We start from the raw sequence: 17,242 nt of genomic DNA, 5'->3' as shown, positions 1-17,242 counted from the left end.
TCTTTTATGGACGTTCTGTGGCGGTATTTTGGGGATCACACAATTTCCCAGATAATTTTTACTGGCCCCCTTTTAAGCAATTGGATATGGAGGCCAGACATCAAATTTTGCGCAGTGTGCCTTCGGATTTCTAACAAAATATAAAAACATAAAAAAACATTGTTAATTCTACGTCCACATACGTTATTGTTAAGATTGCCACTTACGTAGAGATAAACAAATTCCCGCACACACACACATACAAATAAAATTGAAATTGAAAATTAAAAAAAAATTTGTTTTTTTTTTTTGTAACCCTTTGGTTCTTTCGGTTTTTGGTCGCTTTTTCGTCTTTGTCGTGGAAGGTTATAAAGCACACACGGTTTAGAATTGAAATATTTCTTTTCTTTCGGTCCCTTTTATAACCTTCTAAAGACGCACGATTTTCCCTCTTTTTTTGTTTTCTTTGGTTTGCGTCATTTATTATTCATTCATCTCTACCCCACTTAGCCAACCTACAAACCCTCCCAAGGTTGTATTTTGCGGTCCGTCTCCACTAACTACAATTTCCGGTGGCAACATCGAAACCCATCATTTTATCTGGCGGCCGGTATATCCGGTTCATTTTCTTTTTGCTGGCGGTCAACAACCATCGCACAGAGATGCGGTTGGTTAGATTTTATTTATTGAATTTTATTTAAATCTGGGCAATCGCAATAAATCTAATCTGCAAGAATACCCCAGAAATAACATTATACCCGTGAAAGCGGCAACATAGACTTAGTGTCTCATGCTACTTTTTCGGCGTTGCCACTTTTTTATTTTGATACCAAATGTGCCACTTTTTGAAATTTTGTTCAACTTCTTCCTACATTTTTCCACTTTGTTTTAAAATGCTCTTACACGAAGATATTTAAAAAGGAATAATTCATGTGGTCCGTTTTTCAATTGGGGTTATTGAAATTGTCTTAGAATTTTTACATTCTGTGGTACAGGGAATTGTTATTGTGCTTAGAGGTAACATTAATTATCCGAATACGATGCAATTTAGTACGTCTCATTTGTTTAGCCTATCCAAATTGTTGAGAATCGGTTAAGATGTAGGTATAGCTCCCGTATACAAAATGGTGGGCCAAAAATCCTCTCAAATATTGAAATATTTGAACAAAAGCCTTAGCTTTTGTCCAATTTTAAAATTTGTATGTACCGCCCTATATAAGTTCATCAGATTCCATGTTAATTTGTAGCAAAATAGTGTGCCACTTTTTCAAAAGATACTTTCTGTGATAATTATGGTGGAATTGACATGTGGTAACATATGTCGGAAGAAGAAGACAGTTCGTGAGCAAATCACCAATACAACTGGTTACTAACAATTATTAACGAAAATATCAGGTATTTGGTAATCAGCTCGCTACATCTGTCAAAAACGCGCGAGTCTTAACCTACTAAAGTGTTTGTTGTGTTCTTTTAATTCAACAAATTGCAGAGGTTTAATATTAGCACAGTTTTGTAGTTAATTGTTTATTTGTCAAAAATCAATTTGTAGAAATGAGTACAAATCTTCAGTTGGAGTTGCTAGACGTTGCGGGCAATATGTTCGAAAAATATGATTCAATAGATTTGTCTACTCCCGGACTTTTAGAGGTATAAATATACTTATTTTCCTTGATGTATGTTAATTTGTTTATATCGTAGATGACAGGAATTAATCAACATGTAATGGCAACTGCAAGCGGTCTGAATGATTATGACTACCAAAATCTTTCAAATCTTACAATGGGACACAAACAGTTAAATCAAATACAAACCATTAACAAGATTCCAATTCCGCCGGAAATTCTGGAGCATTTTAAACGTAACTAACAAACATATATATTAAGCCAAATAATAAATTTGTCCTTTCAGATATTAAGTGTCATTGCATGATGGGGTTGTTCCCGGAAATAGGAAGGGCATGGCTAACCATTGATTCTGAAATTTATGTAAATAAGACTATACAATTGTGAAATTGAATAATTAAATAATGAAATAATTTTAGATTTGGACATATGAACAAACGCGTGATGTTGCTTATTATGATGGACTTAGCCATTTAATCGTTAGTGTTGGTTTGGTTAAGCCAAAAGCAGGAGTATTTATAAGTGACGTGAAATATCTATTGATTTTAACAACTCCTATAGAAGTTATTGTGCTCGGTAAGTAAGTTGCATGTTTATAGTTTAATTAATTCTATGCAAAAGCCATAAAAATGTTACGACGATACTTATACCATGTTTTACTAGCATGCAAATTCGCAATATAACAGTTAATTTTCCTACGCTTATAATCAGAAGCAATACAGACTTCTGAGCGAACACCGATTTTTCTACGCACGGAAACTCGAATCACTCTCTAAACTAGACACTGGCAGAGCGTAAAAAATTCGGATCTCACGCATTTTTGTTTGTGTGTGTGTGTGTGTCAATGGTTTTTCAGTTGGTTCAATTGTGTGTGTGTGTGTAAGAGAATACCCAGCTGATTTTTTTGCCCATGCATCTTCCAACTGAGACCAATTATAATGTAGCAGCGATCCATCCGAAGACTGTATACAATTTCAACTTACAATTACACAGCGATGGCATTGTCTTTGTGTGCCGTCATATGGGTCCGAAATCGACCGACAATGTAAGCGAATGTAAGATGCGTTCGACTCCACCAACATTGTAAACGAAGGTCGGATGGGTATTAATATTATCAGACAGCTTTTGAAATAAAAACAGAAAAAAAAGGAACAACACCCAGCACTTACAATTTCCACATACACAGCACTTACTATACTTTTGAATTTAATATTTTAATATTATTTTATTTTTTATTAGCACAACGTTACATCTTTCACCTTCAAAACCAACTTAGAAAATGCAATTTTACTTCAAAAGAATTGAAAGAACTAAAATTCATCAAGAAATGAGTAACGGTGCAACACCAGCTGCAAAACCAAATAACGAAACTATATTAACAATCAGGTGCAATACAAAGCCATCTAATTCAGACGCAAGTACGATGACAACATTTTATTATATTTTGTTCTTCATTTCTAGTATGGAGTTTGTTTCACAATGCAATAGCTATACGATTCATCTGAATCGGATCCTAGTTGTATGCTATTAACCGCCGTTATTTCATTTTTCCTATTGACATACTAGTATACATTCGGATGGCTATTAAATTGTAATGGCCTGAGGACTGCTGGGTAGTGAAATTTACTTTCGCGAGAGAGCACGCGTGCGGTGGTTCGCCCGATACTGCTCTAAACAACAAAGCAATTATTCCTATCCCTAAAGGGTCACATACACTATACATCATGCCGATGAACCCCTTTGTGTATCTGTGAGATTGACTGGGGTTTCATTGTTGCAAAGATATGATTATTGTCCAATCGCATTATGAGTCGTAAATTCAGTTATTTTTATTCCGTCACAATTCTATTTCTTTTGTACACATTAAAAATTAATAAAATGTATATTTATAAAATGTATTGAAAGGGTTAATTTTCAAAATATGGGGTCAAAAATATTCAACTTCCCCACTATGGCGAAATGTTTTGTATGGCCGTATTACACAAATACGTCGAGTCCATAACTCATAGCGAGCTAAACATAATCAAGGAATAAATTTTAAAAATTATAAAATGTGTCCAAATATTTCATTTTCTTATTGTAAAATCCATTTTTCCTTTCTGTTTCATTTCATGTAAAAACAAAAATTTACAATTTTTTTCAGAAAAAATTATAATTGAAAGTATATAGTATAAAAGAGGAAGTAAATTTAGTTTTCTACTTATTTTCTTTTCGTTCTACTTCTTTACATTCAGTAGTATTTAATGTATAAAACAAGAAACGAATGTCGAATAAAATATTCAAGTTTTTTGATATGTGACATATGAATTGAGAAAACATAAAAATGTTTTAAAAACAACATAAAATTATATATATAGCTATAGGATGCTTATTATAGAAGAGAAAAAAAATAAAATTTTCTTAAAATTTTAAACTTTTTGTAAAAAACTTGTATGACTACACATTTACACATGTAACAATAGTAACCATTTAAGTAGTGATTAATGTGGCATCAGAGCCATTTTTCATTGAGTTTGATACCAAATTTGATGTTAAGCTAGGCAAATTTAAAAATGTGCGGATACCTTCTTTAATTCGGCAATTTATTACAACAAAAAATATGCCAAAAATAATTTGTAAAAACAAACCGATAACAAACAATTCAAAAATCGGTTTTGCAGCAAATGATTGATATGTTCTAAAAATTTCCACCAAAGCTTTACTGCTATTTATTTGCTATGAAGTTTTCAACTCCATTTGAACTATATTATACGGCTATGATTTCCAATTTATGGTGGAGGGTATAAAACACGTTTTAAACTTTAGTGTTTTTTTTGGCATTAAAATTTATTTTTTTAGAATTATTTTAAGACAGATTTAGCGGCATTTTTTTCTATCTGGTCACACTGACTGGTTGTTCGAATGGTCGACAGAAGGGGCAAAAGGGTGCTTTACACAATTGGTCTGTTCCCTTACTGCAAGAATATACTATTTTTTACTACGATAACGAATTTTCTTTTATGATATCGATGAAAACAGTAAAATCTAGTAGATTCTTGCAGTACGGGAACAAACCAAGAAAGTTTTTTACTTTACATGTTTATTGATATTTTTCACTTTATTTACATATGAAATTCGAACTCGTCGTATGAAACATACGGACATTTCAATGTGTCAAAACGATATGTAAGTATTATATGATTTTTTCCGAATATGACGCGCTCTATTTTCGTATGTGAAACATAATTAAATCATTTGTTTGAGAGAAATAAATTGTTGTAAAAAAAGATTTGAATTAAAAAACAAAGAAAAAAAATGAAAAGTCTTTAGTGAAACAATTTTTTAATACGATTATAGGTGTTTAATGAAAAAATGAGTAGGGGAGACTGGGGTATGAAGATCTCATTGTACATTACTTGCTTTAATCCATAGGTATCGAATATCAACATAAATAACTGTCGCAAAGTTTGAAATTTCTAGCTAATAAGCTTATTTAGATGCACGGTTGTTTATATTTTTACAGATGTTTTTGTAATATTTCCATTCCATTTCGTAAGTATTTCGTGTATTAAACTTTTCATATTTGAAGGCAATATTATTAAAAAGTCGTTAATTATAATGTATATTCTTATAAATATAATTAAAAATATAATGTTTTTAGAATTTTTTGTTAGTTACGCCTTTTTGCATTTTAGCTAACGATATATATATATGTATAGAAAGTACCTTCGGGGTAGATTCGTCATTTTAAAGTGGGGCAAATTCGGCCATATCGGCTATATTTTTTCCAATTTTCAATTTCAATTTATTTCATAAACAAGAACCTAGCCCAAAGAGCCATGATCGATTCCAAAAACTTCTTTACATGGACTACTCCAAAAGCTTAAAATTAACAGTATATCACTTAATTATATCATAACCAACAATACATGAACTACTCCACAAGTTTTACTTAAAATGGTTTTAAGTTTTTATTTAAAAAAAGTTATTTAATATGGTTCGAAATTACATAATTAAATTACAACAATATGCATACTAACGCTCAGTGTGGCTTTAGAAAGGGTAGAAGTACTGCATTTCTTTTGTTGGGATTGACTGATTCGATTCGGGCAGAAACGAGTACATGTTTAGATTTTTGACACTTTTTACGTTATAAACATAAAACTAAAAAATCAAATTAAAAAATTTTGGTTGTATTTTATTTAGTATTTTGTACTTAACAAAACAACCAAAATTTAAAACTCCAACTCTTAAATGTCTAAGAAAAAAATAAAGATAACGAAATCAACTCCAATGTACTCACTTTTGCACGTCAGAATTTATTGAATAATTTGCAGAAGAGGAATGTAAAATCAGTTTTTAATCTTTTTTTGATTTTCATTAGTTTTTTTTAAGTAAATATAAGTTTTTTTTTTCTTTTCGAACGTTCCCACGCCTCACTTTCCCACCCCTGCCGACCATAATCCGCATCATGGTGGAATGTGAGAAGGGAATAGAAAACCAGCTACAGAATCTACTCCAACAGCCAGTTTATTATTAAGTTGCACTACACATTTAGAAATACAATTATATTAGATTTTATAAGTTCAACATTCTTGCTAAAATCTACAGAATTAAAATCAATACAAAATTTAATGAGTGGATCTCCCATAGAATAATTTGTGCGATGAAAATCTACATATAATAGTTGATAATATCTACTAGATCGAAAAGGAACATTTCTAATAGATGAAATTAGGAAATCAGAGGGTATATTACCATTTAATATTTTTAGTACCATCATAGTGTTCAACATAATACGTCTACTTTTTAATGTAGGTAACCGAATTAATTTTAACCTGCTAGTGTAAGAAGGCAACACAAAATCACTATTCCAATGTAAACCTCTCAGTGCAAAAAGTAAGAATTGTTTCTGCACTGATTCGATTTTATCGGAATATATTGCATATTGAGGTTCCCATACAACAGAACCATATTCTAATATAGGTCTAACAAGAGACGTGTATAGTTGTTTTGTTATATAAGGATCCGAGAATTCTTTGGCCCACCGTTTTATAAAACATAATACACCAAATGCTTTATTTACCATAGAAATAACATGATTGTTAAAGTTTAACTTTGGATCCATTAAAATACCAAGATCCACGAATGTTGATCTTGTTGTTGATAAAACCGAACCGTTAACATCGTATTGCCTCATCAATGAAGAATTTCTAGAAAAACACATATTTACATTTGTTTAAATTTAAATCCATACAATTTAATCTGCACCACTGAAAAAAGGTTATTTAAATCATTTTGGAGTAAATTGGCTTGTTTCTCAGAATTATGGGTCATGAATAACTTGACATCATCTGCATACATTAACAATTTAGAATTTACTACAGTAGTTGGCAAATCATTTCTAAACAATAGAAAAAGAACCGGCCCGAGGTGACTTCCTTGTGGAACACCTGAAGGTACGTTAATCGATTTTGAGAGACATCCTTCAAACAAAACTAGCTGTGATCTATTTTGTAAGTAAGATGATATCCATTTGACTAAGTTTATACTGAAACCCATATTATCTAATTTATATAATAAGAGTTCATGGTTAACCCTATCAAAAGCTTTACTAAAATCTGTATAAACGGTATCAGTTTGATTTCGCTGAACAAATCCCTTTATTACAATTGAAGTAAACTCTATAAGATTTGTTATAGTTGAAAGACCACTACGAAAGCCATGTGGATATGGACTTAAAATGGATTTAATTTTGTGAGAAATAACAGCAGTAATTAATTTTTCAAACAATTTTGGGATATCACTTAATTTTGATAAAGATTTCTTCCATATAGTGGGAAAATAACCAAAATTTAAGGAATGATTAAATAGCAACGTAGGAGGTGTTGCTAAAGTGTCAGAACAATATTTGAGAATTATGCTAGGTATACAATCTGGACCTGGAAGTTTAATTGGTTTTAGAGTATGTAAATTTTTAGCAACATCTTGACTTTGTAAAAAAGGCATATATATTTGATCTATTTTGGATAGCTCATAAGGATATGAGCTTATATTTGGACAAACTGCAGATGAATAAGTAGAGGCGAAAAAATTTGCAAAACATTATGCTATTTCAGAGTTTTTTACAAACTCCTTATTTCAATGCATTTCAAAATTGTGGGGTTTGAGGAGACTTTTCTTTTTAAGTTAACAAACTCATAAAATGACTTCGGATTAGTTTTAAAATTATTTTTGATCTTGTTGAGGTAATTATTATACAATCTACGGACTCTATGGTATATTTGGACCTAGCAACAGAATAATTAGCGTAAAATTATTAGCGTAAAAATTATTTGCTTTTTTATAGTTAAGAATATTTTTAAATGAGTCACATGAACTTTCGTTAATTGTAGAATTATGGCTCATGGTTATATATAATGTTGGATGATGATTATCTTCTGGAGTACATATAGCAGGAATTCGAATTAATTTAAAAAAATTGTGTAAAATTTACAAATACTAGATCAAGGATTCTATCATTACAATTTAAAATATTATTTATTTGAAGGAGATTAATTTCACAAAATCGATTAACAATATCAAATGTATATTGGTTTACATTTGCTTCAGATGTCAACGGCGTTAAACTTTCTGAGTCTGGCAATGAGAGCCACTTTACAGATGGCGTATTAAAATCACCAAGAACTAGAATTATATCGGAATCATTCATAATATTAATAATTGAGTCTAGTGCTGCTAAATGCTGATTATAAATATCAAGATGTGATGAAGGAGGTATATATGAGCACGTAACGAATAGTTTAAATTTACCCAATTCAATTGATATGCAGATAAATTCTATGTCAGAAAAACAATTTAATTTAATTAAATTAGTGGAAAATTTGGCATCAACTGCAATAAGGACACCGCCACCTTTTTTACCAGTACGATCTTTTCTAAATATTTGATATTTTGAACACATAATTTCACTATTTAACATAGACGTTTTGAGCCAAGTCTCAGTAATCGCAATAATGCTAAATTCAAAACCAATGCTATCAGTAAATAAACGAGTTAATTTAGTGTTTAACCCCATTACATTCTGATAGCAAATGGTAAATAGGTTATCTAGTTTTTTGATACTGGTTCAGATCTCTGAGGTAAATGAGCTAAATTATCTGATGTTTCTAGAAATTCTTTAACAAACGCTCTAGCAGGCCAAAAATCTTTCGATATCAAACTTTGAAATATGTCATCATGCACTAATATTTTATATGATGATCTACTTTCAGAGGCATCATTTAAATCCCGTTTACTAAAAAATTGTGCAAAGTTTTGAACACAAATTAATAAATACCTAATAATAATAAATCATAAAGAAATATTTAATAACCACTGAAGAGGTCATTCGGGTCTTGGGTAAAGCTTGAGTAAAGCTGTTCTAACTTGGAAATTGCAAAGGGACTTAAATTGTCTCAATTAGTGGTCATATGGGTACAAAAACGGTGTCCCGTTATTCCCAAACCACAAATTAGAGGTCGTAAACCGCCTATAAGTTGTGTGGACCTACGCCTAATGATAAGGGAAATGTAATTTGATAAGATTTAACACCAAAATAAGCTTCGTTCAGGCTTCCAGCTGTATTGGTTCACCCAAAATTTAATTTGTACCAAATTAAGTAAACATTAGTACGAATTTCCAAAACTTTCTACAAAGCCCAAATTTAGTAAACTATAGTTCGAATTTCCAAAACTTTACAGTCCCACTTCAAATTTCAATATTCCAGCTCTATCGGTTCAACCAAATCCAAATTTTGTACCATTATTTAGTAAACATTAGTACGAATTTCCAAAACTTTTCACAAAGCCCAATCCAAAACCAAAAGTGATCCGAACGTCAAATTTCAAAATTCCACCTCAACCGGTTCAACCAAACGCGGTTGACCCAAATCCAAATTGTACCAATAATAGTACGATTAAGTACTTTTCGTACACATAAGGAAATTTAAGTAATTTAAATTTTCAGGATTTCAACGCGATTTGTACCTCCAAATTAAATTTGTACCGAATATAGTACCATATAATACTTTTCCTAAACATAAGTACACACTTCCAAAGCCAGCTCCTTATATCGACAATAATTCTCAACCTTAATTTGCATTCCAAATTTAAAGTTTTTAGCTGAATTCGTTCACATGCTACGAAATTGTAGCAACTTTAGTACATTTCAGTACTTTTCGGATACTTATAATTCGAATTTCCAAAAAACCCTTTGCTACATCTATTCTACACTTTGCTACATCTATTCTACACTCAGTGACCCTCAATCCAAATTTCAGAGTTCTAGCTTCAAATAAAATTATACCATATTTAATACTTTTTAGTACTTCTCGTACCGTTCTAGTACAAATTTCCAAAAACCCAGCCTTATCTGACACCTTAGGACCAAGAGTGACAATCACCTAAAATTTCAAGATTCTAGCTTCGGCCGTTTCGTCTGGGCGTTGATGGATCGTTAAGTCAGTCAGTCTATCAATCGCATTCTAATGCATTTCTAATTTTTCCATTGTAAATAATATTGCGGATGCGAAAAATTTATCGCGCTTTTTGTGATAGGCTAAGAAGTTTTCGAACCGTCCTCGTATATATGAATATATTAGGGCGGGCCAATTTGTATAGAGCCGAAAAATTCGATTAAATCCAGCCCCTAAGATGATTCTATGGACAATTCTAATCATCTTTGCCCAAGGAACGCCTAATTAGCACACTTTGAAAGTTAATTAAAATGCCGTTGATATTAAAAAATATTTACAAAAAACAACTCCGTGTTAGCAAATTAATTCCGATTAGTCATTTTCAGAAGAAAAAAAAATAAAATTTTGTAAAATCTATTCAAATTGGCAACAACTCCTACTGTAAACCTAAAATTGTAAAAAATTGTAAACAAATTCCAATATTTTCAGGGGTTACATTTGGAGACACAACAAAAACAATTTCGTCCCCAATACGCAGTATTCAAAATACAGCCACATTCGAGGAAATGCAGTTAATGAGCAAACCTATATTTGTTCTAAGCACAGACAATGTTTCCATTAACGTCGTATTGGGCACGGAAAATGGTCGAATTTTTCTCGGTGGAAGAGATGGATGTTTGTATGAAATATATTATCAAGCTGAGTCAAGCTGGTTTGGAAAACGCTGCAAAAAGATTAACCACTCTCAGGGTATTGTTTCGTACATAGTTCCCAGTTTCCTTAAAGTATTTTCGGTATGTATAAATCTATAAACGTTATAATAAATACTATTAAATGTTTTTTAAAGGAAATTGATCCCATTGCCCGCTTGGCTACCGACAAAACTCGAAATATGCTTTATGTTTTAACAGAAAAAGGTTGTATTGAAGTATGGGACATGGGCCAAGATTTTAATTCAATGCGACGTTTGACAAAGGTGACTCAAATTGAAATCGCACAAAGTGCTAGCAATATTATTAAGTAAGTATTTACATATATATATTATATATTTTAGTATATTATATGTTAGTGTAAGATTTGGTCTTGATTTTAATCGATATATTATAGGTGTTATTTTAGAATAATTTATTTGGTATCGTGTTAATTTTAAGACTACGACTCCTACGAAATTATCCATCTAAAGGACTTAGAATTGGCACCGCAACGAATTAATATTTCACGAATGGTTGTATATATATATATATATATATAAATGTTCTATATCTTGTTGTTGTTGAGATTTTTCATGGGGAATTTAAAGGGACAATCTTGAATTATTTGGTCTTGATTTTAATCGATATATTATAGGTGTTATTTTAGAATAATTTATTTGGTATCGTGTTAATTTTAAGACTACGACTCCTACGAAATTATCCATCTAAAGGACTTAGAATTGGCACCGCAACGAATTAATATTTCACGAATGGTTGTATATATATATATATATATATATAAATGTTCTATATCTTGTTGTTGTTGAGATTTTTCATGGGGAATTTAAAGGGACAATCTTGAATTATTGCAGGATTGTATTAACAAAGTGGTGCTGCATGTCATACCACTTTGTTAATACAATAATTCATTAATGCAATAATTCAAGATTGTCCCTTTAAATTCCCAATGGATCATTGTTATTATTATTTATTAATAGATTAAAATTATCAACACATTTTACAAAGCCATTTGAGCTACAATAATCTATATTAAAAAATATTTTACAATAATGTTATCGAATATAGTTATACAATTGGTTGCATTTGTTTTCAAATATTATATTCATTTAAAATTAAATATCTGTACTTAATAGAGCATTCAAGATATTTATACAATGATTTAAAATCGGAGCTATTTAAGATCCCACAAACTTCGTCTAACGACGAAACAGCCTTATTAAAATATGTAATCCTATATTCCCTATACGTAGGGCAAATGCCGATGAAATGTAAAGTGTTCTGGTGCATTCAAGTTGCACATAGTGGAGTTTAAATCGTTTTAATTTCTGAAACATCTTGCATTTAAGTCCAACATACCGCCTCTAGATTTACAGATTAGACTAGTCGTACGCGAGGAAAGTTGGGCTGATTTTATGGGCATTACTTCGTAATTCAATTGACAGTACAGATCGGGATGCTGTGAGTTTATCGCTGAAAGCCCGAAATTTTGATGTTCTTTAAAAATTAGTAATTCTATTATTTTTTTAGAATATCGATAAATAGGAACAGTATCTACCGGGGAATAATATTGAAGGGAAGAACAAAGATTAGACCATTCTGCAGCCCAACTGATGTTTAAATTCATAATCTTTTCGGTTAATATACGCGGTAATCTTTGCGGACTAAAGCGTAAAATTTTATTAATATAATCGAAATGTAGTTGTAATGATTTTGTAAACAATGTATTCCATCCAGTCTCTATGTGAAGCATATATGTCGGAGTATTTTCTGGTAAAAATAGAATTCTCTTTATGAAAAAACTAATCAATTTTTCAAACTCTTCGTATTTCTTATACCCCCAAATTTGTGATGTGTATAACATTGTAGTTTAAGTCCACGCCAAAATATTTGTAAGAATTTAACACTTCAATTATCTTATCACCGAAATGACTCCACTTTAGACAATATGATCTTATCACATTAATCTTATCTTGTAGTTCATGATGAGAGTTTTGATAATAAAACAATATCGTCCGCATATAGTAATATTTTAATACTTGTATTTCCAGGGAGAATATTTGGCAGATCATTTAAATACAAAGAAAACAATAGTGGACTAAGTAAACAACCTTGTCTAACACCTGATTGAGTTGGAAATGACGTCCCAAATCTTGCTTTCAGAATTTTCGTACAATAAATGTAAAATTCGAATTGTTTTAGATGATAATCCCATGCAGGAAAGTTTGTAAAAAAAACTATTTCTCGGTATAAAATCAAAAGCGGATGAGAAGTCAACAAAAAATTTTTATGTATGTTTGTGTTTAATATGATTGAGCGTTACTATGTTAACTAGATTAAAGATGATGTCAATGGTAGAATAATTCTGTCTAAACCCGGCTTGAAATTCATTAAGAATGTTGTAGCGGTTAACCCAACTAGTTAATCGATTAAGTAAGATATTGCAAAATATTTTGCATATTGTATTTATTAGCGACAAACCTCTATAATTGGAGACGACACCTTTAAATAAGGGAATGAGAACTGATGTTTTGAAACACATTGGTATTTCAGGAAGATTTTATTAAATAACCTTAATATGAACTGATGTACATTGTTAGGGGCATATTTGTAGAACTCGTATGGTACTCCATCTTCACTAGGTGATTTATTCGCTTTAAGTTTGTATAAAAAATTTTTAATTTCGCAGATTTCAAACGGGGAATCCAGAATAGGATCAATAAAATAAGGTACACACCAACTAATATGAGAATCCTCGTTTTCCAATAACATTGGACCGAAGTGTAGTAGAAAATCTTCCGCACGTAGATCACCTCTTACTATACCAGCGTGGTTTTTAAAGAGTTGGAAAGGTTTCACCAATCTTTACTACACGTAACATAATCTTATTTTTTTAAGTTATGGTTGTAGTAATCTAACTTTTTATTTTTACATACTTTAAGAAACATTGATCTTGATGAATAGTAACGTATTTTGTTTACCGTACAATGGTGCCTTTGATAATCCTTTAAATATTTACGCATGACGGATCTTAGGCGAAAGAATTGCCAGTCAAACCATTTTTGTCAAGGTTCGAATATTTTCTTGGAATTTTTAATAGTGGCTGACTTTATATTGTAAGTTATCATATTGTTACGTTCTTGGATTTTACTTAATCCCGTGTAGACGTTGTTTTATTTCCCAATACAGTTCGTACTAAATAAAACGCGGGTTCTTTCTGATTACGATTATTACAATGATTTTATTGACACAACTTTACTTTGCACGTTACTTTACAGCTTTACGTTACTTGACTGTTTCAATTCGCAATCTGATTCACAACTGACTAACTGCCTCGCCATTTCCCCTATTTATATGAGCCTTGCCTGTCGCTACAGAAGTTTCTAGACGATCTGGTAACACCTAGATTACCAATGCAACAAACACATACAAACTTACATTGAGTGAACAATAACAACAACACATATACAGGCGAGGGAGTAACAAAGAAAGAGGAATGACTTTTAACAAGAATTGTACGTCAATAACAAAATAGAAAATGAAAGAGGAAATGGAAGGAGGTAGAAAAATCTATACAGTAGTTGTTGTTGTGAAGTTATTCAAATAAACTGCGTAGTAGAAATTTACGTTACAATTCAAATTCTTAAATTAACGGAATTCATCTAAATTAACTTAAATCTAAAGTTATATTCGTAACATTGCCCCCCGCTTAAGCCTGTTCGCCCCGAATAGGCACAGTTCCCGTGCCGTAGGGGGTTAGCCGCTCCAAATGTACAACTTTCATCTTCGACCTGGGACTGTCGCTCCTCTGGATGCGATAAACGACGCCATTTATTTTCGTGACAATCTTGTAGGGTCCTTCCCAGTGCGTTTGCAATTTGGGGCATAGTCCTTTCTTTCGTTGTGGATTGAACAATAATACTAGTTGCCCTTCTTGAAACCCATCGGTATTTGCCGCTCGATCGTACCTTGCCTTCATGCGGTTGCTAACCTTTTTTATTCGATGGCGAACTGCATCGTGGACTTTACTAAAAGAGTTTTGACTGTCTTCATCTTGGTTCACATCGTCGTTTGGGGTAGCACCGAATATCAAATCGCCAGGTAGCTTTAATTCATTTCCGAACAGAACTTTGGCTGGCGTCCGGGATGTGGAATCATGAATGGCCGATCTATAAGCCAGTAAAAACTTTGGAATATGCTCATCCCAGTCTCGTTGGCCACTGTCCACCACTTTCCGTAGATGTTCTTCCAGGGTGCGATTGAATCTTTCCACCATGCCATCTGATTGTGGATGTATGGGCGTCGTTCTGGTTTTCTTGATTCCGTAGGAGTCACACATTTCCTTGAAGATCGCTGATTCAAAATTCCTACCTTGATCGGAACACCATAGCGACAAATCCAATTTTTGCTGAACACATCCACAATTTTCCTGGCTTCTTGATTTGGGATAGCATAAACCTCTGGCCATTTGCTGAAGTAATCCATGACCACTAAGACATACCGGTTCCCAGAGTCGCTTATTGGGAACGGTCCAGCTACATCCATTGCGATTCTTTCAAAAGGGGCTCCTGAATTATACTGCTGCATGTAGCCTCGACTATTCCGTGTTGGACCTTTAGCTCTTATGCACCTTTCACAATTGGCGATCCAGTCGGCAATGGATTTTTGACAGCCGACCCAGTAGAATCTCTGCTTTACCTTTTCAGCGGTCTTTGCTATGCCAAGATGTCCCCCACTGGGCCCATCGTGAAACTCCGACAAGACATCTCTTATTTTGGAGTCTGGGACGACGATCAAGTTCCAGTGAGATTTACCGTCCTCACTTTCCCATTTGCGATATAGACAACCATCTATTATAAATAGACTGTCCCACTGGGCCCAATAGGATTTTAAAAGAGGGCTTTCGGAGGCAATTTCTTTGCGACTAGGTCGCTTGCCCGTTTCTATGGCCGAAATTATTTTGCCCAGAATGGGATCCCCTCGTTGTTCCGTCGACCAATCTTCACCCGAGTCAAACTACGATAGTTGGACATCAACGATATTCTCTTTACACTCAGCCTTTGAGCAATGCCTGCATTCTACCTTGCATGGCCGACGAGACAGGGCATCAGCATTACCGTGTTTTCCGCCTTTTCTGTGCTCGATTCTGAAGTCATAACTCTGGAGCATCTCGATCCAACGTGCTAGTTGACCTTCCGGATTCTTAAACTGCAGCAACCATTGGGGAGCAGCGTGGTCGGTCCTCAGCAGGAAATTCTGGCCATATAAGTATTTGTGGTAGTGTTTAACGCTCTCAAGGACAGCAAGCAGCTCTCTCCTCGTCACACAGTAATTCCTCTCAGGCTTCGACAATGTCCGGCTGTAGTACCCGATGACTTTTTCCTGTCCGTCGATTTCCTGGGAATGGACGCCACCGATGCCGCACGCACTATGCCAAAATGGGGGCTCTGCATAGCAGGTCTTTGAGCTTTCTGAATGCCTCTTCTTGGTCCTTGCCCCACTGAAACCTCTGGTCTTTTTGCGTCAAGCGGTGTAGACTGGCGGCGATGTTGGCAAAATTTGGGACAAATCGACGGTAGTAGGTGCAGAGACCCAGAAAGCTTCGCAGCTCATGGAGATTTCGGGGCTGCGGCCAATCTCTGACGGCTTGAATTTTCTCCTTATCCGTCGATATGCCCTCCGGCGTCACGTGGTGCCCCAGGAACTTCACCTCTCGTTGGAAGAGACTGCACTTCTTTGGGTTTAACTTGAGGCCTGAAGACGAAAGCTGCTGTAGAACATCCCTTAAGTTCTTGATGTGTTCGTCGAAGTTGCGTCCCATGACTATGATGTCATCCAGGTATATGATGCACGACTTCCACTGCAGCCCTTTTAACACACGCTCCATCAGCCTTTCAAATGTAGCCGGGGCGCTGAAGAGTCCGAATGGCATGACATTGAACTGCCAGAGACCCCCATTAACGTCAAACGCTGTTTTCTCTTTATCTTTCTCGGCGATCTCTACTTGCCAGTACCCACTCTGCAGGTCGAGGGTGGAGAACCATGACGTCCCGGCTAATGTGTCCAATGTGTCGTCGATTCTTGGGAGCGGATAGCTGTCTTTCTTGGTGACATCATTCAACTTTCGGTAGTCCACACAAAATCGGGTGCTTCCGTCTTTCTTCTTGACCAAGACCACTGGGGAGCACCATGGACTTGACGATGGCTCTATTACACCACTCTTTTCAATTTCACTTATCAGCTTCTGGACCTCGTCTCTTTTTGCCAGGGGAACACTTCTTGGAGGCTGTTTAATGGGTCTCGCGTCTGCTGTATGGATTTCATGCTTCACCACTGATGTTCTTCCTTGGTGCTCTTTTGTCAACGCAACGGTAGAGGCATATTTCCATAATAGCTGCTTAGCCTTGTTCCTCTCGGAAGGTGATAATTGGTGTGTCCACTCTTTTATGTAGCCGTCGAGGTGCTTCTTCTCCATGGCTGCTGGCTTTTCGGTGCTA

At 34.0% G+C, this 17,242-nt stretch overlaps 1 protein-coding gene across 1 annotated transcript in view; it reads left to right on the top strand.

The window, feature by feature from the left end:
• The first annotated feature begins 1,587 nt into the window (after positions 1 to 1,587).
• LOC133332887 (nuclear pore complex protein Nup154) overlaps positions 1,588 to 17,242 on the top strand; it is a 73,959-nt gene continuing 58,304 nt past the window's right edge. Inside the window, exons 1-6 of the mRNA XM_061541255.1 lie at positions 1,588 to 1,626; positions 1,678 to 1,837; positions 1,888 to 1,964; positions 2,021 to 2,177; positions 10,525 to 10,829; positions 10,883 to 11,055. Of these exons, the coding sequence (XP_061397239.1) occupies positions 1,678 to 1,837; positions 1,888 to 1,964; positions 2,021 to 2,177; positions 10,525 to 10,829; positions 10,883 to 11,055 (872 nt within the window). The 5' untranslated portion in view covers positions 1,588 to 1,626. The remainder of the gene's footprint in view (positions 1,627 to 1,677; positions 1,838 to 1,887; positions 1,965 to 2,020; positions 2,178 to 10,524; positions 10,830 to 10,882; positions 11,056 to 17,242) is intronic.

The sequence above is a fragment of the Musca vetustissima genome, unplaced genomic scaffold (assembly GCF_032173495.1).
Source record: "Musca vetustissima isolate MV318-11 ecotype Yass unplaced genomic scaffold, APGP_CSIRO_Mvet_v1 utg6462, whole genome shotgun sequence".
NCBI lineage: Eukaryota > Metazoa > Arthropoda > Insecta > Diptera > Muscidae > Musca > Musca vetustissima.
Note: the sequence above shows the minus strand (reverse complement) of the source record. Positions and strands in the feature narration are given on the sequence as shown.